This window comes from Odontesthes bonariensis, chromosome 20 (assembly GCF_027942865.1).
Source record: "Odontesthes bonariensis isolate fOdoBon6 chromosome 20, fOdoBon6.hap1, whole genome shotgun sequence".
NCBI classification, from domain to species: Eukaryota; Metazoa; Chordata; class Actinopteri; order Atheriniformes; family Atherinopsidae; genus Odontesthes; species Odontesthes bonariensis.
In genome coordinates, this window is record NC_134525.1 from 7,989,973 (window position 1) to 8,015,657 (window position 25,685).

At 40.4% G+C, this 25,685-nt stretch overlaps 1 protein-coding gene across 3 annotated transcripts; it reads right to left on the reverse strand.

The window, feature by feature from the left end:
- Positions 1-118: 118 nt before the first annotated feature.
- On the reverse strand, positions 119-25,413 carry phex (phosphate regulating endopeptidase homolog, X-linked). 3 transcript variants are annotated; one of them, XM_075452246.1, is made up of 23 exons: positions 25,290-25,413; positions 24,984-25,148; positions 14,227-14,283; positions 13,968-14,129; positions 12,658-12,741; positions 12,136-12,362; positions 11,684-11,752; positions 11,209-11,325; positions 10,944-11,027; positions 9,893-10,035; positions 9,370-9,463; positions 8,344-8,472; positions 8,085-8,186; positions 7,183-7,260; positions 6,733-6,836; positions 6,597-6,655; positions 6,355-6,409; positions 4,859-4,926; positions 4,638-4,768; positions 4,489-4,554; positions 4,209-4,313; positions 2,982-3,058; positions 119-2,770 (listed from the first exon to the last, which is right to left on the reverse strand). In XM_075452246.1, the coding sequence occupies exons 2-23, from the start codon at positions 25,105-25,107 to the stop codon at positions 2,668-2,670; spliced, it is 2,238 nt and encodes a 745-aa protein (XP_075308361.1). In that variant the 5' UTR covers positions 25,108-25,148; positions 25,290-25,413; the 3' UTR covers positions 119-2,667. The 3 variants fall into 3 exon arrangements, with proteins under 3 accessions (XP_075308361.1, XP_075308360.1, XP_075308362.1); XM_075452245.1 differs by having other exon boundaries at positions 24,984-25,413; XM_075452247.1 differs by lacking the exons at positions 24,984-25,148; positions 25,290-25,413 and adding an exon at positions 18,420-18,555.
- Between the last annotated feature and the right edge of the window lie 272 nt (positions 25,414-25,685).

The following is a 25,685-nucleotide window of genomic DNA, read 5'->3' on the forward strand; positions in this document are numbered from 1 at the left end:
TCTGGTTGACCATACATCAGCTCTCTTTATGTGCCATCTGTCACCTCAATCTCACTCACACACACACACAACTTACAGTTCAGCTTATCAATCATATAAAACTTAAGAAATCCACATAATGTCTCAGAGTTTTAATATAACCTGACAGAAAATAAAAACAGAGGGAGTGAACCATGATCACAGCACAAAATTTACATAATGGAAATGCCAAATTTCTTCACAGTTACAAAAATAGCATATTTCAAGAAAAACACCAGCATATAGCAATAATGAAAATAATGTTTAAATTGTAATAAAGAGCTTAAAACATGAAGTTCGTTCAACCTACCTATACAGCAGAGCCACTGATGTTTAGAATTTAAAAAATAAGCATTAAACTTTACTTTTCACTCTCTGAGGATACTAAGTCAACGAATCTGGGCAATTAAAAAAAATATATTTGCTGTTTTAACCTCTAAAATCATTGATGTAAACTGAGCATCTTGGGGTTGTGAAATGATTCTCAAACTAGTTTTTTTTTTAAATTGACAGATATGATGGATCGTGTTTAATATTAGTATTTTTCCAACAGAGAATTTAAAATTCTCCTCACATATGAATCCTTTAAAGATTAAGCTCTATTCAGCTCATATTTTCTGGCTTTGATGAGCCTGAGTCATCCCTTTACTTATGCTGCTGGAGGACCTCCAATGATACACTGAACACCTCTCTTCACTTGGCTGTTGTCATGGTTGTTGTCATTAGCTTCGTGGGTTTGTTTCTATCTATGTCCCGTAAAGGCAGACTGCCACCTTTCCTGAGTCCGCTTCTGCTGGAGGTTTCTACCTGTCAAAAGGGAGTTTTTCCCTCCTGGCGCCTCGTGCATGCACAGGATTTGGGACTGAATCAAAGTCGGGATTCGAAGCAATTCGTTGGTTTCCTTTTTGTGAATTTGCCTAAAATTATTTGAACTGAATTGGATTATATTGTACTTAATTAAACTGGATAGTAATGAATGGGAGCTAACTGGATTATAATTTGATTATAATGAATTGGGTTGATCTGGAGTACAACTGGATTGGACTGTAATACCTTCTTTATAAAATGCAGTGTGATTGCTTTTGTTATGAAATGGCACCATATAAGTCAACTAAGCTGAACTGAATCTGTATAATTCCATATGTTCTATGAGATTTGTTTTTAGACTAAAAGCTTAAGTGAAAAGAGCGACATTGTTAGAGATTCAGTGTGTAACACTTAGAGTGATCAACTGGCAGAAATGCATTCCTTGTAATAATAACAACGACTTTATGAGTGAACACTTTGCTAAAATAAGAATGGTTGTGTTTTTAAGACCTTAATATGAGATATTGGTGTCTTAAATACACCTAAAGTCGCCTCACAATCATGTTCCTACAGTAGTCCGGCATTTTTCATACCCTCTGAAATTTGGGAGGAGGTCGGTGTATTCAGTTGGCTGCAATTTGTGCCGATAGAGGTCAGGACTTTTAATTGGTTCCAAAATTAACAATACAGAAATGTTTATGTATTAAGGAAGCTGGGGGGGATATTGAAAAGAGAGCTTTAAAAAGCTGAGAGTATAACTTTCCCTAACTGGTTATTCAAGTTGCTCCTTCAAACTTAAAAAACAGCTTAAGTTGTCATGGAAAATAGCTTTAAATAGATAAATCTTTAAAGTTAACCTCCAATTTAACTATTTAAAAGTAATTTCAGAGGGAAAAAAAATAAATTACAGTCAATTCTAACCATATCCACAATTTACAGTTAGACAGCAAAGTCAAAACAGTTCAATGTGGAGTTAAAATATATAACTGGTCAATTTAAGTAAACATATGTTAAAGATAAAGAAAAGATTTCTGGAGAAAAAGGTAAAACATTTATGAAAAAAATCTCAATTTCTCTGAGATTAGGTGTGTTTTATTATTACTTATCAAAACCAACATGTCGGTAGGTGTTTACTTCATATTTTATTGCTAATATTCTGAATATGTGTACAATTTTCCTGAGAGCGACATCACATGTTCCCACAAACCAGTGTGCTCCTCAGAACAGAACAAAAACCAACCGAGACCTATCAAAAGACATTTAGGGTCCACACCCTTAGAAATAACATTCGTATATGTACTTGGTCTTAGGTAGTTTAAAGTTATATAAAAAGTTATTTTCTTATTTCACTGTTTCAATGTGTGTTTTCACAAAAACGATAAAAGAATAACTGATCTTTGGTTTACAGTGTTCATTATCATTTATAGAGAATATCCTGATTTATCTTCTTAATCTAATTCCATTTTTAATGTTTTTTATTAATGACTGCAAAAGTTATTATCAATCTGTAAATTATTTAAATGCTCTAATGAATATCTGACCATATTTTACATGTCTTCTCGACATCATTTATGCATTACCTGCAGAAAAATGCAGTAAATGTATTGGTGGAGTATAAAGGTGGAGAATTGTTAGCCAGTTTAAACTGTTCCATTCTTTTCAAAACACGTCTATATATTAGACATGTTTAAGTATGTTTTTTTTTTTTTTTTTTTTTAAAGGAAACAGCAGTTGTTTTGTATTGCTCCCTCATCGTGTAAACTATGTAGCAATGTCCAGCATAATGAGCGGACATCCTACTGAGGGTTCAGATCTGGTTTCAGTATGAAGTATGATCTGATTTCACCACACCCGGCAGGACTGCGCTCCTCGGTTCATATCTGACGACTCAGGACAGCTGAAAGCTTTCCGGAACTCCTCGTAGTTACTCATCGCTCCAATAACTCTGCAGGGCAACAGTAACAATAAAAGTCAGGTTGGAAGGGTGCTCTGTGTACTGTTTGTCCTACATGAGGGGGGGGGGGGGGGGGGGGGGGGGGGGGGGCAAAACCTTACAGCACACCAACTTAAGGGGATTTCCTTTAAGATTTTTGAGGGTTAAAACTTGGATTTAGGGTTTGGGTTAGAATCAGGTTAGGGTTAGGGTTGGATCTCACCTGTATTTAGGTGGACTGTGGGCTCCGCTCTGGATCTGCTCCCTGGCTGCTTCTGGTCTGTATGAGTTACATCTAACCTGCATGGTACAAACATATTGAAAACTCTATAGAGAGTATATCTACATAGATCTATATCCCAAAGCATCCTGTTAGAATCTGTGGATAGCTTTGACTGACTCTCTTAAAGCATCTCCACTATCATCCCTTACAACAAAGGATGACATCAAAGGGCCACATTTTTTCTCCATCTATTGGAAGAAGAACAGTGAGGGGCAGGAACACCACCTATTATTTTCCATGTCATTTTCATATCTTTATGCCCCTGCCTTCATGTCTCAGCTTTCATTTGTCTTAAAGGGATAGTTCACCTCTTTTGACATGAAGCCTTATGACATCCCATATTAGTAATATAATTTATGAACATTTTCTTACCCCCTGCTGCGTCCTGTGAGCCGAGTTCCAGCCTCGTTTTGGCGTTGACGAAGGTAGTCCGGTTAGTTGGCTGAGGCCACAAAAATAAAGCATCTTGCTTCTCAAAACAATATGCGTTCAAAAGAGTAATACATTTGCATCACAAAATCATTCACCCAGAAAAAGTCAGACCTCACAATCGCTTGGCCCTATTTTCTCTCCCTTGATATCACTGCCTGCTGTGTAGACCGTGCAGACCGAAGTGCAGACCGAGCAGTAAACACCGTAACAGGTGCGGCTGTCGGCAGGCGGCAGCACGCAGTGATATGAAGGGAGAGAAAATAGCGCCAAGCGATTGTGAGGTCTGACTTTTTCCTGGAGAACGATTTTGTGATGCAAATGTATTACTCTTTTGAACGCATGTTGTTTTGAGAAGCAAGACGCTTTATTTTTGTGGCCCCAGCCAACTAGCCAGACTACCGACACAGAGCCTGGCCGTGACCCTTTGATTACAAGAACAATGCCACGGTGAGCCTACCTGACTGTCGAGTACTTGCAGACATGCAACTAACAGACCAAGATGCACCTTGACATCAATGGGCAAAGACTAGACTGCTGCAATGATGGCGGTCACTCTGCTCTCAAATCACATCTCAGATAAAGTTTTGGCCCAGGGTCTCTGGCACGATTTAAACAGCATGTTACAATGTTTGTTGGTCTCACAGATTAGATAGTTCCTCTTAACGTACACGAACAGAGTTAACTAAAAACAGAGTTTTACTGCAGTAGTTAAAAGGGTTGTGGTTGTGTTCTTACATGTGCATAGCTCAGGAAGAACAGTTGGTTGTTATTTAGTTCAACTCCTGGCAGGAGAGGCTCCTCCACGCCACCCCTGCTCTCATCCACCCACCGCCTATACGCCTACAAACAAACAGAAAAACAAATGTTTTCTCACCTTGACATCGCAATCATATTAAGTAAAGCGAATCGCTCTGACGTGCGGTTAATCGCAGAGATCAGCTTTTGATTAAAACAAGGTAAAACTGACTTTAGAGAAGATTATGGGGCGGTTCGTTTCTCGAACCACAGCTCATACCCTGAATGCTTCTCTTATTCCCCCATTGTCTGCTATGTTTTCTGCCAGAGTCCTCTTACCGCGCACCTGCAGAACAAAACATGCACAAATGACACATTCTCACAATTTATTTCTCAGCTATATTTACAAAAGTGGCACAGAGTCCTTACATTTAGGCCTGCTTCATCCCAGTGGTAATTATTGTACTGGTCGATCATACACTCAGTCTTATTAGTGAAGGCTGTTACAGATGACTCGCTCCACCACTGGTCAAGGTTGCCGTCTTTGTCATATTTGCGACCTGTTAAAAAACAATAATGTAAAAAAAACAACTCTGTGTTTTTGACATATTTTGCCCTACAAAGACTTGTATATGTGTATCAGCTCGTACCGTTATTGTCAAAGCCGTGTGTTAATTCGTGTCCAACTATCACCCCGATGGCACCGTAACTTAAAGATCTGGAAATCACAGGATGAAAAGGATTAGCAACAGTCAGATTAGCCAAGCGCTTCAGGAAAGATGAGAGCTGAATTAAACCAACTGGAAAAAGAATTTTTCAATGTTTTGACTTCATGCTACAAAACAGAAAATGTGTGAAATTGCTTCCCCTTTAGCAGCCAAACTAATGAATGTTCTAAATTAAAGTTAGCAAGCAGTCAGTTAACTTGGGGAGCGCTTCTCCTCCTGCAGTTACTCTAAATTAGATCACATCAAGAACAATAGTTTTTAAAAAAAACTGAGTAGCACTAGCATGTTCCTGACTTCAGGTGCTTTTGTGAAGCATGGATAAATATTACTTTCATGTGTCAATATGTGGCAAGGCCTTTAGTACAATAAGAACCTTGAGAAAGGCCACCCTTCTATGGAGATGACCTCTGATGAGGGCCAACAGTAGATGGATCAACTGAAGGTCCAGATGCATCTCTCAGGTCCTGTTTCCTGATTTTTTTCCTCTTTCTTCAGGACATCACTTTCAGATACTGTTCATCTGCTGTAGATAGTTTTTTAGGCCTGACATTTCTTCTTTTGTCCTCCACTTGTCCAGTTTCCTCAAATGTTTTAAGGACACACTGCACACCATGCTGAGATATGCCAAGTTTTCAGCTAACAGCTCTTTGGGAATCACCTTGTTGCTGCAGAAATACTATTTTCTGTCTGTCAAACTGTGTTATCTTTGCTGTTTTTCATAGATGAAACTAAATAAATGGGAATGAAATGTGTCTTTGTGACAGGCTGCTAGTAACAAAGGATATAAAATACAATTTAAAATTGGTTTGTTGCCTGTTATGTGTAGAGACAGCACTGGTTCATCACTTGAGGTGCCTTTTTTTTTGCTTGAATGATTCAGGTGTAAAGTGGCTTAACAAACTGTCAGGTACAATGACTGGACTGAAAATAAGTGAAAAAGCAGCCAATCTCCAAAAGAAAAACTTTTAAAGACCTCCAGGAAGCCTGAAGAACTATTACCCAAGACTACTTTAAATGTAACCATAAAGTCATGCTGCTTGGGAGCAAAATATAAAGAAATGTGTGGCTTCTTAAGACTTTTGCACAATATATAATAATAAAGGTAAGATATTCTATTAAACATTTATTTGAATTGAATCTTATAAAACTTATTGAACAAACGTAAAACTATTCGAACATTTAAAACAAGTCTGTAAAACTGTGATGTGATCCATCACGGGTACAATTTTCTATTCTTTTATATTAGAGTTTCAGGTTCTGTGGAGCACAAAGTGTGAAATTCTGCTCTCTGGACAGGTCGACGTTTGCTATCAACAAGCTCATGTCAGAAAAATCCTGGAATTACTGCTCCTGAGTAAAGTATGAAGAGGCATTTCTTCGGTCTGCTGGTAGAGCATGTCACATTAATTCAACCTCACCTTGGATACTCTCTTCCCCAGAAGAAGGGTTTTTGAAGCTCTCCGGCAGGAAATCCTACCAAAATAGATCAAAATGGTCTTTTTATTATTTTCTTCAAGTGTCTGTAGAAAGTCTGGTCATTTTTAATCTTTTTTGTTTTCCATTTTAGGTTGAGTGAGGCATAATAAAAAAAGCATGGCTTTTAAAAGGCAATAACTATTACACACAAACATGCATCTCAAAGATCAATCATATATCTTACGGATTTGGTTTGTGGACGAACTGTAGAATGCGTTCACAGTTGTTGGGTTTGTAAACCACCTGCGGGGGAAAAACATTGTGAAACATGTCAGTGAGGATGTAAAACATAAAAAGTCGCACATCGAGCAGCCACTTACTCTTTCCGTGGGACGCTCTTCCGAAGCCAAGAGATATCCGATTGGCCGATGAACTTCAGCGTCTGCATCACGTTACCGTAATAGTCCCTCTCATTGAACTCTAGCTAAAACAGACACAAACGCATATATTTAGATTTTAACTGATAGTTTCATCAAGACCTTCTGATAGCAACAGAACACAGAGGCTGTGTTTCATATAATCCATCTACAGAGAATCAAAGTTATGCTTTTAAAGTTTTTACATTAAGATCGTTTAAGTTGTCTAACTGTTAAAAGTACAACTTTGTCCTTAATTACTTTTATATCAAAACTTAAGCCACAGTGATGATCATTTTTGGCCTGGAGGAGATTTGAAGTCACATTTGCAAGAAAACGGGCACGACAACAATATAATTGATTATATCAACTGTACTACACTAACAAACCATGTTAAATCGATGACATACACACCTGCTGTATATCTTCATTGAGGTAGGTATCATTCAAAATAAACTCGGGGTACCCGACCTTAGCCAAGACTGCATGAGCCTTGAGAGACGGAGGAGAGAATTGGAATAAAAGATAAAAAAACAGTCGTATTAAATGGGGATTTGTTTCACGTTGTGCAAATATTTTAACAAAGACGGTGAGTGAGAATTAGTTCATAGTAAAAGTAATGAAAAACATTTTTTTCACCCATAAAAAGGATCATTTTATCATAAAAAAAGGTTTTAAAAGGACAAAATGAACATAAAGTTCTGCATTAAAATCATATTAATCTAATTTCCAAGACTCTAAATTAACATCTTCAAATGTCTTGCTTTGGAAAGCCAAATCTGTTTTATATTCATCGTAATAGATGTTAAAGGACAAGTGGTGTATCTGTTAAAACTTGTAGATTTACTGTACCCATTTACATCAGCGGTGAAGATTTGTGCTGGCAGCAAAAATTTGTAATTGCTCCAAATTGCAGCCATCAGATTGCTTAACTTCCAACAAATTGCTGTTGGGTTGCTGTGGGATTTAAGTAATAGACTAACTAACTAATTTCCATTGCTAGTTTCAGTCTTCTTTAACACAGATGATGAACTGTGACCTCCTCCTGCTTTGAGTGTGTAAATATTTAATAATACATAAAGAGTGATTTCTTGAAATGATTAAGTCAATGCAAAAGTATCCGTTCCACAGTCAGACTTTAATAGTTAGACGACATTAGGTTAGTCTAACCCTGTGTACTGTACTTTAAATTCTTCATGTGTAAAAATGTTTGGTACGGTATTGTGTTGTTTGTTTTCTTTTCAAATGGTCATAGCAGCTGGGATGAGACACGAGGTGGGATGGGGGAGCAGTTAGCAGCAGCAGTTAGTTCTCACCTTTTCTACGGCTCTCTTCTTTGTGGGTTGATCCATCCAGTCGTTCTCCTTCTTCAGGATGTCAATGAATGCCCATCGAATGCCCTCAATCAGCTCCTCCATCTACATACAACAAAACAAGGCCATTTTAAAGAGAAACAGTGCCATTGCCACCAGCATCATGTGTCCGAGACCATCTCTGGCCGAAAGGCGTCTGTTATACGCCTACACAAAAACCAAAGATTTATAACACAATGTCGTATCAGGAACACACACACACCATTAGTTTCTTGTCCTCTTGGAAGTGTGTGTTGACAAAGAGGCGCCCGGTGGCGTAAACGATGGAGTTTTCAACGTAGTTAACACACTTATCCCAGCGTGGGGTCAGAGAGGTGGTTCCTGTGGTTACCTGGTGGAGATGCAAGAGTCAGAGAAACAGGGTGACGTCGTGTGGACCTCCAAAGCAGTTACTATTCCCTCTGGGATCCCACCATGAGTCTCTTAGTGAAAAAGGAGACTAATTGTTAATAACTGAAACATTTTCAATCTTGACTGAACTTGCAAACTCTGCAGCAAAGGACTTAAAAACAAAGATTTAAATCATTTGAAAAATCTTAGCGTTTGGACTGCTAGTATTTTAGCGTTTCTTATCAAAACACAACATTTAGGCCAAATGTCTTAAATCTTCTCTCAAGATGTTTTTATTCTCAACCAAATGTTGGTGATTCTCCCTTAACTTTAGTTTTATTATTTCACGCAAAAAAACTTTAGATTCCCTTTCAATATCCTGAAAAATCCTGCAATTTTAATTAGCTTCAACATCGTGGCGGTTACATTTGATTACGTTTTAGGGAACTTTCATTCCCAATTTAATGGTCTAAAGTCCTTCTCAAAATCTAATCAAATATGCACCTAAGGCTCGACCAATAGATACATACTTTACATGTACACTCTTTGAGAAGCAATATGATAACATAGATTGTCATTAAATATTGGATATAGATTAAATATGTTCATGTGGTCTGTTGTTGAATTTTGAAAATAGAGACTTTAGATTTGTTATTATTTGGTACAAAAACTGAAATTCAGATTGAATCAAAAGCAAATGATGGAAGAGGCATAATTACAATAAGAGTTGGAATAAAAAGAAATAAAAAAATCATTCAAAACATTCAAAACATGTTTTGATTGTCCAGCCAAACAATCTGATACACTACACTAGAAAAGCCTGTATCATTCACACAATGTTTTTGTGGAGTTTAGCCACATATGTTCGTAGATTTCTCGAAGTGCAGTGTGTACAAACCCGAGCGTAATCGAGGTATCTGTAGAGGAAACGACGGCTCAGAGTGGTGATTCTGGAAAAGACTGTCCTCCACTGGACGTAGTTAGCAACCGTCCTGGAGACAGACAGAGACACCATTTAAATGGGATCGCCTTGTGATTATAAGATACTTATCATGGGAGAAGGGAGCCTCTGAGCACCATGTGTATGTGTAGGTACTTGGACTATCTTCGGGAGAACCAGATTCATTCATTCATTCATTCATTCATTCATTCATTCATTCATCATTTGGGCCAAAACACTTCTGGGTCCTTTTATATCTACTGCTCCTTGAATATTTTTTGGTCATCTTCTGACTGGCAGGTCCATGGTTAGGCATATAAATGTGTGACGTAAAGAAAAAGCTGTTCATGCTGTATGTGGGATGCATAATTGAGAAATAGATGTAAAGCCCTTTGTAGAACCTAGAACAGGTTAAAAAAAGGCCTGTATAAGTGTAAGTATATCAACGATGATCCTGTCAAAGATGTCTAAGTGTGTGCACCTTGGATCTGTGGCGTTGATGAGCTTCACAAGGTCCTTGAAGTACTGCGGAGCTCTGACGATGATGGGCTCGGAGGAGGAGATGGATCGAGTCGCATCATCTTTAGACTCAACCACAGCTTTTACAAAAGCAAGCCAGTCAAACTGCAGACAAAGGGAACAGGAGACGGGAAGAGGTTGCTCATATGTAACATCTGGAAGTCATTGATACAATTTTAAAAAAGAAGTTGTAAAGAGTTGTTTCTTCAATGTTTTCTGATTATCCAAACTGCTTGTCCAGTGCTTCACATGTTCAATTGAATCATTTTCATGCAAAACAAAACAAGAACTGCACACTGTGTCCTTCAGACCTTTAATCCTAATTCTGAAGGTTGTTTTTTTTTAGTTAGTTCATAAAAAAAAAAAGCTTCTGTGCTCAGTTAAATAAATAAATATATAAATATATATAAACTTTCCTCACTGTATTATAATTTGAGAACACTGTCATTACCATTTTTTCGACACTAGATTTTAAACAGATTAAAGAAACACAATATAAACAGTTTCTTCGTGGGCTTTAGCCGGGCTTGTGGGTCCATTTTGTTAGCAGCAGCATGTCGTACCGAACTGAAAAGTTCCTCGATTTTAGCTCTTGAAAGAAAGCACATGTTTATCTTGAGTGAAAATAAACCAGAACAGTTAACACAGATGTACTAATTCTCACTTTTGCCACCTTCTCTCATAAAGACGATGACGGAAAAAGACAAAGATTTAGGCGACATATTTAAACGATAAACTTGACAATTAAAAATTTAAAAAGAATCAAAACACAGTGTATGGAAACTTAAAAAAACAAGACACTGAAGTAAGGAGACCAATCTATCATCAGTAAGAATAACTGATTTGATTTCTTTCTGGAGTTTGCATGTTCTCCCCGTGTATGCGTGGGTTCTCTCCGGGTACTCTAGCTTCCTCCAACCGTCCAAAAACATGCACTTTCGGTTAATTGGTGTCTTTAAATTGTCCTGGTCAATAAAGGCTTTTGTTGGCACATCTGTGGGTATTTTGGGTACCTGTGGTATGGTGCGCTGCAGGCGAGAAAGCGTGTATCTGTTGTACATGTTCTCGCTGGTGCGGTTCTCATAGGGAATCAGGATCTGCAAACACAATGAGCCCTGTTAGTGAAACGACTGGTCCTTAATTTATTTGGCAAAGCCGATGAACTGGCCTCATATTTCACTCTTGATTTTTCATATTTAATTAACTCCTGAGCCACACAGGCCCATTGTGTAATTTCTATGCGTTAGGGATTATATTTATCGGACATGATGTCTTTACATGAGCCAATTTGGTCTCGAAGGCCAGAGCTTTTTCCATCTGGGTCTGTGCTGCTTTCTCTGGGGCACCAAGCATGACGGCCACATCCACCATCAGACTGAGCAAGGCTGCACGATACTGGACAGAGACATAAACGGACAAAAAAGACAAAAAGGCTCATTTCCTTTATTCTTTAAAAGCTGTACCCTATCAAACATCAATCAAGCAATTACATGTGCATTTAGATGCTCTTGTGCTGCAGTATCAGTTCTCAGTTTTATCAGAATTTTCTTTAATCTCCCTTGTTTTAAGGGGGAAATGCAAAGTCAATATATTTTAAATACAAAGTGAATAACACAGTGCCCACTTTGGGAAAACATTGAGATATTACCAGTTAACTGAGTTTAACTGGTAATATTTCCAGTGGAATCACTAACCTGCAGGAAGGAGGGTTTTATTTCAGGTGAGAGAAGTGAAAAATGGGGCAAAAACTCACCGCCCGAGCTGTGGAAGTGTTGGTGATGTAGTCTTCCCTGGAGGGCAGAGACAAGGAAGCCTGATCGAGCTGCAGCAAGACAGATTGCACATGTCACTGTTTGCTGCTTTCCAGAATTTTCCAACTTGTGACTTTTGCTGCAGCCATAAAGATTTAGCTGTATGTGTGTCCACAAAAAAAGCTGTACGTGTCCTCAACAGTGTGTTTGCATCTTTGAATTATAATATGCTATTGGATGCACATTAAAGAGTGTTTTTTTTGTCCAAAGATTCAAGTTTGTACATCATTTCTTTCCACCCTGGCAGATGGCTTCCTTACATATGAAATAGGTGCAAGTTACAAATCACACTTGTTGATTTACAGGGGGGGGGTTATGTGTCAGATTATTCATTATTCAACTGCATGTTAAATATTTGCATCCAGGCTTCAAGAACAATCGGAGAATATCTGACCTTGATGATGTAGTGTGAGGAGTTTTTGTCATCGGGGGAGACGTACAGGCGGATCAGCACGCTCTTACTGTGCTGGTTCCTCATCTCTGCCAGCGTCTTCAGGAGACTCCACTGACTCTGCGACCATCGATACTCCCCACCAAGCCCGTCTCCCACCACCGGCCACCGAAACTCAGGCTGTTTGAGCGTCTTCAGCATCGGCTTTGCATCTGCCTCCTCCAGTATGGCTTCGTAAACAGGCACAGGAAACACATCCAACTTCAATTTATTTCATTTTTTTTCCATTTTCATTGTTTTTTGTCTACTTTTGTGATGAGTGCTCCTTGTGTATACATCCCCTTGTGTATCTGACAGCTTCTGCAATGACCCAGATCTGCCATGTTGATCAATAGCTCATCTTAACCTGCTTTATACCCCTGTGTGCTTGCTGTATCTTTGTGAGGACTCATGCACGTACATAACGAGCAGATGGCATTTGGTTTAAGAGATTAGCAAAGAGATTCAAAAAAGTGTCCGACTTACATTCATTCATACAGGAGCGGTAGAGGATCTTAGCTTTGGTCACTGCCTCCAGTTCGGCAGCATCTGAAGGAGCTTCCAATAACTCTTTAGACAAAAAAAACATTTGTGTCATTCCTAACAGCACCAACAACTTACTGCTCCCATGTCAAAGCAACTCTAGAGACGTTTGTGAACCTTAAGACTATGTGCTTCTGACTTGTTTTCAAGTACATTGACCTTTGTTTTGCACATTCCCGGGCTTGAAACTGCCCTGGACTGCTCGGAAGCTGAAATGATCGCTGTTCACGACTCTGGTTTTCAGTCCTGCACCGCACGATTTGCTTTATTGTCACTTGACATTTTTGTGGACATTCGATGTTGTCTTTGTGGCAACAAATTCATGTGTATGGCTGTACATGTACCGGGCTAACATGGAGATCTGATTGTACAGATGTGTTACATCCCACAACTGTAGGAAGAGCCAAAGAGCAAAAAATATTTGCCAAATTCTATTGTGTTACTTTAACTTTTCAAGACGTTTAGCTTAATCCTGACAAATACACAAGTCTGACTCTTCTGATGAGCACACGCTGGTAATATGCTCTGGAAAGTTGATTAGAATTGTTGATCACTCATCTTGTGATTGGTATACTAATTTAGTATAAAGTTAAACACTTTCAGGCATTAGATCTCATATGAAATGGTGGGCGGGGCATAATCAGGTCATTTTAGCCAACCAATCAGAGTAGAGTAGGCTTTATTGAGGGGCGACCTCTCTAAAGTCATTTTTTAAAGGAAAATTTTAGTGTAAACTAGCATTCTGATTGCTGTTTAATGGCAAATTTGAAGAATTGTGTAAAGGCTGTAAAACTGGGCTCACAAATCGGTGGTTGTGCCTCATGCTTGGAATTGTAATGACAATCAGTCACAAAATTAGTTTGGTGATTTGACTGATTGGTGGCTCCGCTGCTGCTTGAAAAAGCTGAAATTTTCTCAACTTTCTTTCGCAAGCTACACTAGAAAAGCAAACCAACGGATCCAGAATTAAATTCTCTACATATGAATCCAGCCTAAGATGGCCTAAAGGGAGCTGCATGAAATCTAGAGGACTAGTGTTGACCTGTGTTGTGAGTCGTGTAGACTTTAAAACCTGTAAAACTCTCACTTGTGAGTTAGAATGTTATTGGAGCACGATGCAGTATTGGCGGTCTTCTTCTAAGTCTGTAATCCACAGCTGTTTAATAGAAGACAAGGCTTGATCTCATTCACAACAAAGTCTTTTAGTGCAGTATCATAAAGGATGAGGACAGGAAATTAATGATTGTACACACCTTTGAGTTTAATGTCAACATGCTGCCGCAGCCAGGGGTAGATGCCATATGAGGATGAATCTTCGGGAATCGGGTTCTCCTTTAACCAACCTCCACAGGAGTAACTGTAGAAGTCCTGGCAGGGGTTTACAGACTGATCCAGTTTACTCATAATAGACCCCGCTGCAGACATGAGAAAAAAGATTTACAAGTTTGATAAGTTTGGACCCAACTAAAGCGATTCATAGTTAAGCCAACCAAAGGCACTACTTTTTCTCACCTGCTTCAATGCATTCTGGGGTCAAACAGAACTCCTCCTGACTGGACTTTTGAGAGACTGTGAGAGAAGAAAAGACTTACATGTAAAAATCACAACAAGGGGTATTTCCAAAGCATTGCCCCACCCCACAAATACAGTCTGCAGTGGATAAGGTGACCAGGTGCAGGAATTTCAATCCATCATCCCACAAACTGAAATCATGTCCAGTTTTCCATTGTCTCCATTTTCCAACATTTTCAACACTGCGGGACAGATGCTATTTTAAAATTTGGCTTGTATCCACAGCTGTGAATAAAGAAGGAAAGGCTCTCAAAAGAGCTGTGGTTAAGGTCAATAGAACTGAACACATGTGGGTAGAGCACTGTCTGTGCTGCCCAGCTACACATGATCTGAAGAGACAATAAAGTCCCTCTGCATATTATTATGGAAGATCACGGAAACTACCACAAAGCAGAGGAAATGCAGCCACAACTGAGACTGGGAAACCATTTAAAACTGAAGAAATCAAGGGACTGTGAGTTTTATGGCTTTTTCTTTTTTTTTCCAAACATAATTATTTGATTTCTCAAGGGAGTGCATGACATGAAACAGCACAGTACATCTTAGTTTCACAAGAAATGTTTGGCTGAAAAAGAGATAACCAGATCTATGGATGCACTCCCTGGAACACAATGCCAGACAGATGTGGTATCATCTGAAATGATGTGAATTTCCTAAACTCCCACAGAACTCCCACACTTACAGGTCTTCGGGCTTAGCTTGCACCAGACACGCACACATGTGCTGGTACTTAACTTAAAGTTAGGCATTACTGGTAACGTGTCCCGTGGGATTTGTTGAATGTGCTCGTCAAATAATCAAAAGGAAAATTTGGGCTTTTCTGCTTCATCGTTTCTTCTTCTAACATGAGCTCATGACAACACAGCAAATGTTGCTGATGAAAACTGTGTGGTGCGTTTTCTAACTTGCTTTTTGTGTTTCAAACATTGAATTAAACCTCCCCCCAAAATATTGTTTTTGAAAATATAAAGTCTCCACATTAAAGATGTATTAACCACATGCTTGTTATTTTTCCCTGTAGGGGCTGTAAGGACATGGTGTCTCACCAGATTTAATTTGGGGCTCTTCAGCAGCTCGTAGGACTCTCCATCTCAAGAAAAACCAATACTGACTCTCTGTCAGAGGCTTTTTTTATTCGAAGAACAAGAAAATCTGGAGGATCATCCTTAGCTGAACATGTTGAATTGCTTTGTGAATGCTAGAAAGCTAGTATTCGGGTGACTCTCTAAATACGGGAGTGCCCACTGTTTCCACGGAAAGATTTCACATGCTCCAACATGCATGCTGTAAATACTTAGAACCAGCTACCAAAACATAGCACAGAAAAGCTGAGATAACACAGAGGGAGTCTTAACTTCATGTTCCTTGTGCCATAACTGCTGTATCTCAGCGATGAAACTAAATTAAAACACAGCAATTAAACAAAAACATTTTTTTTTTTTAATTTAGAACCTTTAACCCAATAACTATTTTCAGCTCTGGTTGAAATAAAGTATTTTTATGCGGAAAATATTTAATTAAAGAAAAATACTTAAATCCAAATGAAAGGCTGCAACGTGCGCACATTTTTCAACTGTTTTTCATCCACAGTAATGGAAAGCTAACTAAGTGCATGTAGGTGTCGTGGAAGAGTTTCTTTGTTTTGCTAATGGTTCTTTAAAATATCAGACGGTCGTGGATAACAGTCCTATCCAGATCCACACACATCTGGACTCAACATTTGCACGGCTTCCCTTTGGTTTGATATTTGTTCTGTTTTTACCATATCCTCGTTCATGCTCGCACTATTTTCTTAGCGGTGGCGGAGTAATATCAACGAACATCCTGTACAAAATGTCAAATAAAACACGACAGAAGCAACTTTTCGCCACGAAATTTGATATGGATTACCAGTGCACACCAGTAACCACTCCGGTGAGTTGATTATTTTGAAAACGGGAGTTTATGGTGCTTTTACGGACCTTTTTGGACATGCACATGACTTGCCATTCTGAAGCAGGTTGAGATTAATCCAAATTAGGCAAATACCGGAGACAGTAGTAAACATCAAAAAAGCGGTGAGGGGGGTTCTAAAACATTGCAGACGACTCAGAAAATAGGCTTAATGTTGAAAATACCGGAGTTCCCCCACATTAAACATTAAAATTTTAAATTGTTAATTGTCTGGGCTACAAGCCATTATTTGCCCACGTTTTACAAGGCATGAAACTGTCACCATTTTTTTCAATTCAGTTCAATAATACTTGAATAATCCCCCAAGGGAAATCATATTACTGCTGTATAAATCACTATTGAATATGTGCTATTATTATAGATAGATTAATAACAAAATAAAGTAAAATACAAACAGCTGACAAACAGGTAGAAAGCTGAAGTGTAGCAGAAAGAGGTGTGGTTGAAATTTTCAGAGATCACAATAAATGGACTGGGATGTTGTCGAATTTTGGCAACAATTGAGCTGATTTAGTCACACAAAGCGTCTTCTTTCTGGCAAGAAAAGCAGTGGCAGGGAACTGAGGAGCGCTTCCTGTTGGCCTTTCATCAAAAATTATTCGATGACAACACATCTCCACTTTAGCTGCTGTTTTGTGATAAATCAACTGTGACATTAGCTTTCAACCACGACAACAACACGGAGACACAAACCGTCCGAGACATCAGTTCAGTGAATATCACAGTATAGCAACCCATTTCCATACCTGCTTTAAGTTTTTTTACCCAACAACTTTAAGAATTCTGCTCTCATAAATGAGCTTTTCCATCTGTATTCTGATATTTTCTGTTTGACATAGAAAGACACAGTGAGGGCACGTTTATCTTCCATTTTCCTGGTCACCTGGGTGACGGTATCTGCCAACCATGACGACACCAGGGCCTCTCTAAAAAGTTAATTGATTCTCGACTTTAAGTGCTCGGGGCAGCCACATAAAAAAGGCAAAGCGCTTTGGAAAAAAAGGTGCTGGGTGCAGCATTTTACCCTCCACATTTGCTTCCAACTCATTTGGGACAATAAAAAAAAAAAGCGCTAAAATAAAAGCACTGTGCGGACACAAGCCCTTAGATTATTAAAAACCCGTCATCAGGGGGTGAGAGGGGGTGGACGGTGATGTTACACGACAGGAGAGAAGTTCAAGTCCCATCTGGCCCACTATTGTCTAATAAATGAACTCAATAACTTTTCCACTCAGCTATGAGGTCAAGTTGATAAGGGTTAGGTATGAAAAATATATATGATTATACTTAAATATAGACAAAAAATGCGTCTTACTTAGACACTCCATGTGCTAACTGTTCTGTCTCCATCTGTCAGAGCTTTCTCGTGACACTTCCTCGTTACGTACAATTTTGAAAGGTATTTCACTTGTTTAACTTGAGTAAAGTAAGTTTTATCTTTTGTACTGCCACAGAAACCCGACACTTTTTGCTTCACTATGTGCATTTAGCAAATGGAGTTACGAGTTTCTTTGTCGACTAAGATTTTTCATACAAAACATTTGAGCTGCTTCTAAACTGTATTTAATTTAACGTTACTGCATCAGCTGGAGCCGCGTGATATTTTAGAGTGAAGTGTAGTAATCCTCTCTTTATGAAAGTGGGTCAAACCTGGAACAAAGTGCAGCTGATACACTGGAGAGCTCTCCCACAGAGTAAACAGTACAGCTCCTCTGCATTGGTAAGCCACAATGTTCAATGTTTTTATTTTTGGCTGAGTACTGTATGCAGCACCGATGCATAGGAGGAATAAAGTTATTTAGAAAAGAAGCTGAAAATCACTTGTTTATAGTCTTTATCAAATCATGTGCAAGGTTTGAGTGCTCTCCAGGAATATATCACATTTTTCTCAGTTGTAATTACTCCACATGGGCAAGCAGAACCCCACAAAAAGACTAAATGAGCCACCCTCTGTTTACGTTACTCGCACTGCAACCGCAGGTTTATCCATTCACTTCCTTCCTAGAAGGTGAGCCTCTCCAACCTCTTGTCAGAAACCACTTAACACTCAGCCATGTTAGGTGGCCAAGAGCCAAACAGAGGCTGCACAGAGCCATGAAGTGAGCCGACAGATTTAGAAACCAAATCCTCATCGTCAACGGTTGAGTGGAGCGTTACCGAGCTGCGCCGCAATGTCTGACCTCTGAGATCCGCTGTTCCGGTTGCCTGGCTGGAGGGTTGCTTCATGCTGCGGTCACTTTCAGTACAAATGGCCCAGACTCCTAACTTCAACCTTGTGCGACCTGCTCGGCCTGAAACAAATCAGCAACCACCCAAACACCCCCCACTCTCCACGACAACTCCATCAGAAACCACACACACACACACACACACACAGATGCCTGAGGCTCCAGTGTCACAACAAATGCCAGCCCCGTGTCCATTCCTGAGATACCAAAAACTATCCACCAACACAAACATGCAAGTAGACAAACACACGTCAAAGAGTCATACTCTGGTAAGTTATTAAAGGGTAAACAAATCAAAGCAGCCACTTGGCATTCCTGTGCCGGCTGAAGACGAGAGGAGGGGTTCCACTAGAGTGGGTGTGTGGAACTGCATACATAGGCACATAGCATAACTGCACTTTAGTGCCACCACAAGAATGCTTACTTCCCCCAATAGCAAAAAAACAACAAAAAAAAAACAATACTTATCCCACCTCAGAGCAGCACATGAGCCCCTCCCAGCTACGGCCGTCCTTACAACCACGCACCATTAAAACTACTGAAACTCTTAAAGAACAGTAAAACTAAACGAAGATGACTCATCTTATTGTTTTCTTAATAACCAAAACAATGAGCCTTAACCTCCTGAAGCCCAATGATTCTGTAAACATACTTTAATTACTCTCCCCCCCACAGCTGTATGTAATTGTAGGGTCCTACAACCTAAGCATAGTCTATAGGAAGCAACAGGAAGTCGTTTTTAGGGAAAAATATGTCCTCATATGGGAACCGTGGGTCTATTTTGTGAGCCTCTGGAAGTTAGTTTAGCAAACAGATAACCTGGTCATGTTAAGGATTCAACCAAGTGACCGAATTTCTCAACCAAAACTGATCTGTGTAGGGCTGTCGCGATAACCGCAAAATGCAATCACCGCGGTGCTGAGAGGACCTCCGCGGTGCGTGTCCAGGCCACCGCCACCACCGCCCACCGCACGCACGCTTGCACGCGCAGAACAACTCGAGAAACTAAACGAGTTTTTAAGACTGCACAGTAGATACAAAGCGACTGACAGAACTGATACTTTTTAAAGCCAGCACAGTAATAATGATACATTGTATATTCCCCTCAAGGCAGGAGAAACACATTAACACAGCGAGGTGCCGCGTTTCTGTCGTCATCTTTGCATATAGGCACCGCACACGCACACACGTCTGCATGCTACTCGTTGTGGTCTCATTCTCCCTCGGCAGCTGATATTACAAGAATATGCCTACTCAGTGTCGTAGCAATAGAAGTTAAAATAAAATGCAGTGGCCTACCTTTATCTCGGCTTTACTCCTCTGCCTAGTCCGGACACTTTATGGCTTTGAATCTTCCCTTATTATCCATTTTAACATTGTAAATGCGACCGTCTAATATCAACAAACAACTAGCTTCCACAGAACCACAGCTTGGTGTGCACATTTGCTGTTGGGAAATACCTGATCATTTCAACAAAACTGTGTGAAACTATTTAAAAAAAAAAAAAAAAGTTTAAAAAATGTGCCGGGGTTGGTTGGTCGGCGGCAGTCTGTTAAAAAAAACTATATCCCGGACACGTGAGCTCAACTGCTGCCCTGATCTGCTTCGTTTTTCTCCGTCATTACTAAACGAAACGTGCGCAGGTCTGCAACAACGTTGATATTTGCCATGTGGCACTGGCAACAATGTTGCAGAACTGGGGTATGCGCCGCTTGATCTCCGCTATGTTGGTCTGTGAGCGAGTAAATGACAGGCAAAGCAAAGTGAAATGTCAGAATCGCTGGGAAAAAAAGACGGATTATGCGCTCGATTTTCATCTAACATTGCATGTCGTGGACAGTAGCCTAATGAACAAAAATGCGATATCACCGCATACCGCGCTGTTGAGCGGCTATGAGTCACCGCGGTGGGAATTCCCTCACCGCGACAGCCCTAGATCTGTGTTTAATATCCGGCCACAGAAACTGCTGTAAGACTAAACAATATTTTTGAGGCCACGATTTACATCAGCTACCATTTTGCGTTTGTTTAGTTCCCATATCTAAACTGTTTTTTTTTTGTTAATATTTTAGTTAGTTATTAAGTCTGGACGAGATTGAATAAAAGTAGGATTTGAGGCTTGAGTGGGGGCCTTGTCTCTAACATACTGACAGTAAGCTGACTGTTGTGTGCATTGTGAAGGATCACAGGACTGGGATCTCCCACTGGTCTTGGGCCCAAAACCATCTCTTTAATTGTAAAGTGTAAAAAATTGTAAAGTGAGATGTTTGGCGTCACACCACTGCACAAACTTTTCGATTTCAGCGACACAGACAGATGGACATATGTCTTTCTGCAGTAGGCTGAGGATGGTGTTCCCAGGGTGGCTATTTGCGCAGTCATTCGTGTACAGTGTAAAAAGGATTAGCGAGCTCACGGAACCCTGTGGGGCCCCCGTGCTGATGGATCTGGGACCTGAAAGGTTGTTGTTGACTCTGACACGTTGACTTTGGTCAGTTAGAAAAGAAAAATGCTATTTTGGCAAAAAAAGAAACACTCATCTGCCTCAGCTTTGAAATGTGCAGATGAAGCTGAAGTGTATTAAGAGCAGCACTAAAATCAACAAATTAAATCCTTGCATAGGCGTTCGGGTCTCATAAGTGCTTAACAGTGAGACGTGTGATGCTGATGGCATCATCAGTGACCCTCCCCTGCCTGTATGCAAACTGAAGTGGGTCAGGTGCCCATTCAGTTTACCTCAAAGCAGGAGAGGGGCTCACTCTAGAGCCAATGTTTGCTTTGTCCCTTCTGTGTAGCTGTAATAACGTGGGAGAGGGGAAAGTAGTCTGGTCTGATATAACGTGCTCATTCTAAGGAAATTAAAACACACAACACAGTCTTAAGGAACTCTGTGAAACTGTCAAAACTTGACCTGCTAATTCACTACCTGTGATATTCCTGTGAAATTAATTGAGTTTATATTCACGAAAATAACTGCATATGGGAACACAGTGCACTGCATTGTGTGAAACTGTTATGAGCAGAGTGATTAACAGGTTTAAAGCAACACTAAAGAAGTTTGAGAGCATTAAAACTTGGTGCTTGGGACTCATTATGCAGTACACAGACTTTTGTCGTGCACATTCCTGAGCCTGCTGCTGCCTGAGCATGAGCCTGGGGCTGCGAGATACCAAAGGTCACAACAGTGGTTTCCAGCCCTCGCGTCACACTTCATGGCCTCTTCAACATGACAACAAATTCATGTATGCAGGGCTCACATGGCAGTTTGGCAATATGACAGTGGTGCTACAACCCACGACTGTAGGGGGAGCCAGAGAGCAAAGAATTAGCCACTTTCTTAAGTGTAACTTTAAAGGGTGAAAAGGTCAGTATCTGGACACTGGAGGGGTTTGGTGGTGGAGTCACTCAACTATCAACCAGTGGATCCAAGTTCACCACCACTCTGACCGGGCATGGGCTGGTTTCTAGTTTCAATACACAATGTGATTTTAAAGGTCATGCTTACATTTAGACCGAAGTGTCCCGAGGTCTTCATGTGGTCGGATATAGAGTCCAGAATGAATTTAATCAAGCCAGTACCTTTCCGGAAATGTTGCTGCTGCAGCTGCCACTGAAGAACGTGGTGAAGTTGGTTTGATACCAATATCAAACCAACTTCACCACGGTCTTCATTCTGGACTCTATATCCGACCACATGAAGACCTCGGGACACTTCGGTTTGGCTGTAGGGACCCTCTACTCACTACCACGTAAGTGTTATGTTGTTTGGAACTGTAGAAGAGGTATAAAAATAGCGTTTTGTAGCGGCGATACTCGATGCCCTCATCACTTCCAGGCTAACGACTTTTGGCTAAAAACGGTCAAATCGAAATTCTCAAAACACATCCGAATGACATGATTTTGATGTCAACTCAACGTATGCACTCCCAACATCCCGTAAATTGATCTAACGTGCATTTTACACCGGATTATCCCTTTAAAACCAGCACTGCACACCACACAAATATCCTTTATTTCACCAACCAGGTGACCATTCAGTTCAATTCAATAATTCTTTATCTATCTCTGAAGGGAAATTATATCGCTGCAGTGCAAATTATCATCAATGATGTGCTACTGTTAACTTTGACTGTCTGGAGCCGCTTCATCGAGGTCTTGGAACCACTCATAGTCTGACCACTTGCCTGAGATCAGCTTGCCTTAGGACACCCTTCTAGGGACTAAGGCCGGATAAAGGAGGAGTGCTCACTCTTGGTCCGGGATGAGTGTCTGCCGAAGGCGGAGGAGCTCAAGTATCTTGGGATTTTGTTCATGAGTGATTGAAAGTGGGAGTGAGAAAGAGACAGATGGATGGGGGCTTCATCAGCTGCATTAAGGGTGCTGCTGCAGTCCATTGTGGTGAAGAGCTGAGCCGGAAGGTGATGCTATTGATTTACTGGTCCATCTTTGTTCCAGCCCTCACCTATGGTCACAAGTCCTGGGTAGGGACCGAAAGAACGATGTCACAGGTACAAGAGGCTGAAATGAGTTTCCTGAGGAGTGTGGCTGGGCTCAGAACTTAGATAAAGGGTTAGGAGCTCAGAGAAGAGCCGCTGCTTCTCTAAATCGAAAGGAGTCAGCCGAGTTGGCTCAAGTGTCTGATTAGGATGGTTCCTGGTCGTTTTTTAGGCATGTCCAGCTGGGAGGAGGTCCCAGGGCAGACCCAGAACATGTTGGAGGGATTACACATCCCATCTGACCTGGGACACCTCTAGATCCTCCAGAAGAACTTGGAAAGTGATGCTCGGGAGAGGGATGTCTGGGTTTCCCTGCTGGACCTGTTGCTTCTGCAGACCCGATATATCGCATCAGTAGAAAATAATTAATGGATTCTGTTATAAATAAAGGATAAAAATCAGCTGACAAATATTTAGAAGGTTTAAGTGTTGCAGAGAGAGGAGTGGAGGAACTCTTCAGAGATCGCCATGACTAGATTAGAGTGTTATTTCAGCTTGGCAACAATGTAGCTAATGTCACAAACGGTGTCGGCAGGTAAACCAGGTGAACTCTCAGTAGACAAGATGGACAGAAACTCACAGCCAACAGTTCAACATCTGGGGTGCAGATACACTCCTTCTCAGTGACATGTCCAGTATTACACCATCTGTTGTTAACAAGCACTGTAATCCCTCCTTCTTTACTGTTACCTTTCTGTCTGCAGTCTCTGTCTGCCCGTATTAAAGCTGGTGTGTTTCCTTCCTGATATTCCAGCTTCATCCTCATCAGGGCTCCAAGCTTGTCTATTTTCTCCGATCTCACGCTCCCGGGATGATCAAACGAAGAAACGGTTTGAACTTCCTCCTCCTTTTTCTTTGTTTTGTTCCTGCTCTGCATCTCCTCCTCAACTCACATTGATTTGGGGTCTTATCCAGGCATAACTCGGGCTTTGGAAAGATCAATCAGCTGCTCCGAAAAGCAAACAACTTTCCAGTTGCCATGGTTATGCATAATGAAATTTTAAAAAGTACCAGAATTACCAGCAGAAATCATTCCAGCAGCACAACATCCAAACCAATCTCAAAAAGATGCAAACGAAGACACAACAGGGATGCTGCAGCAGGCTGCCACTAGTGCGGCGCCATACTCGAACATTGAATAACAAATCTCAACCCCTCTACAAAAGTCCATCAGCATCAATGCAATCAATTTTGAGTCATGCTTGACCGAACGGAAACAGATACTTTAATTCGCATGCGTTTCTACACTGGAAGAGAGTTAGTATTGCAATAAGTTGCCTGTTATATTGCGTTTCTGTAATTCAATCACAAAAAATGTAACGCCATGGAAGATTATAACGCGTGACCTAAATTACTAAAACATTAAATATGCAAATAAATTGTATCTTGTACACTCATTATCATAAAAGCTGGCTTTGAAATAATCAGTTTTTTTGTCCAAATCCCAGAAGTGATTACATTGTTTTATTCGACATTGAGCCACATATATGGAACAAACAAATAATTGAACCGCCATTGTCTCACTTTTTACAGTGTGTTGTGAAGCTGTGTAATAGCCAAGCTTCTAGAGGCAAATAACTGGTTTATGTGTCAACCCCTGTGCTTCTTAAAGTCTGATTGTTCATTAACTCGCTCTACAACCTGTTACTATATAATCACAGACATCCTGCACACCACTCTGCCACACAAGTCCCTGCAGATTCATTTGAAACCGCTTCAAAAACTGTCAATACAAACATTCTTTCAAATTTCCCAAGAAGTTTGACTCCTGCCATGCCTTAAGGAGAGTATGACATCGTGCATGTCAACGTGGGTGTTTGTACAGCCTGGCATGACCCAAAAATAGTTTGACACAAGTTACCCCCAAGCCCTTTCACAAGGCTTCCACCAGTGTGTGTTATAAAAGTCTGCATGCGCCATAATCTGAGGACAGAGAGCGTACCAAAAACCATACGTTGAATTCCTTGAAAATTATAATGTAGGATAGAGGGAAATGTGTATCTGTGTGTGTGGACTTACCCAGTATGAGAGCCAGCAGCAGAGCAACACAGAGACACACACACATGGCCAGAGCTATCTTGTAGAGACGACTGCTGCCCCTCTCGGGTTTAACCCCACCGCCACTTAAGTGCTCCAGCTCCATGGTTTACTATATCACACACTTACACACACACACAGAGAAATCTGAAAAAAATATTAAAAAAATCTAATGAAACAACAAAACTTGATTTAAAAAAAAGTTTTTAAAAACGTCTCTTAAACTTAGAAGTTGTCTCTTTCATAGACGTTTTTTTTTCCAAACTTAACAGCACAAAGTTCATCCACCTTCCCAATCTGTCTTGCTGTCTGTGTGTGTGTAGCTCCTCTAACTTCACACTGGCTTTTCAAACTGTTCCACCCTCCATCCCAAAACACTCCTCCTCTGCTCCAGCACTCCTCCCTCCCTCAGTCCCTCCAGGAAACAAGGGACCAGTCCTACCAGTGGGATGAACAGGGGTCATTTATTAAAAAATCTGGCTAAAACCAGAGCCTTATCTGGTTGTTTATCTGCGAAGCATTAGCAGCTGCCATTCCAGTTAATGACTGAAGCATGGATGTGAAATGTGTCTCATGTCGTGTACAGAACAGCAGGGTGCTCTGCTCGAACGTTTATCAGATCAGACAGTCACTGGACCAGAACAAAATTAGACTCATGCGCACAGGACGCTGATTACAGTCGAT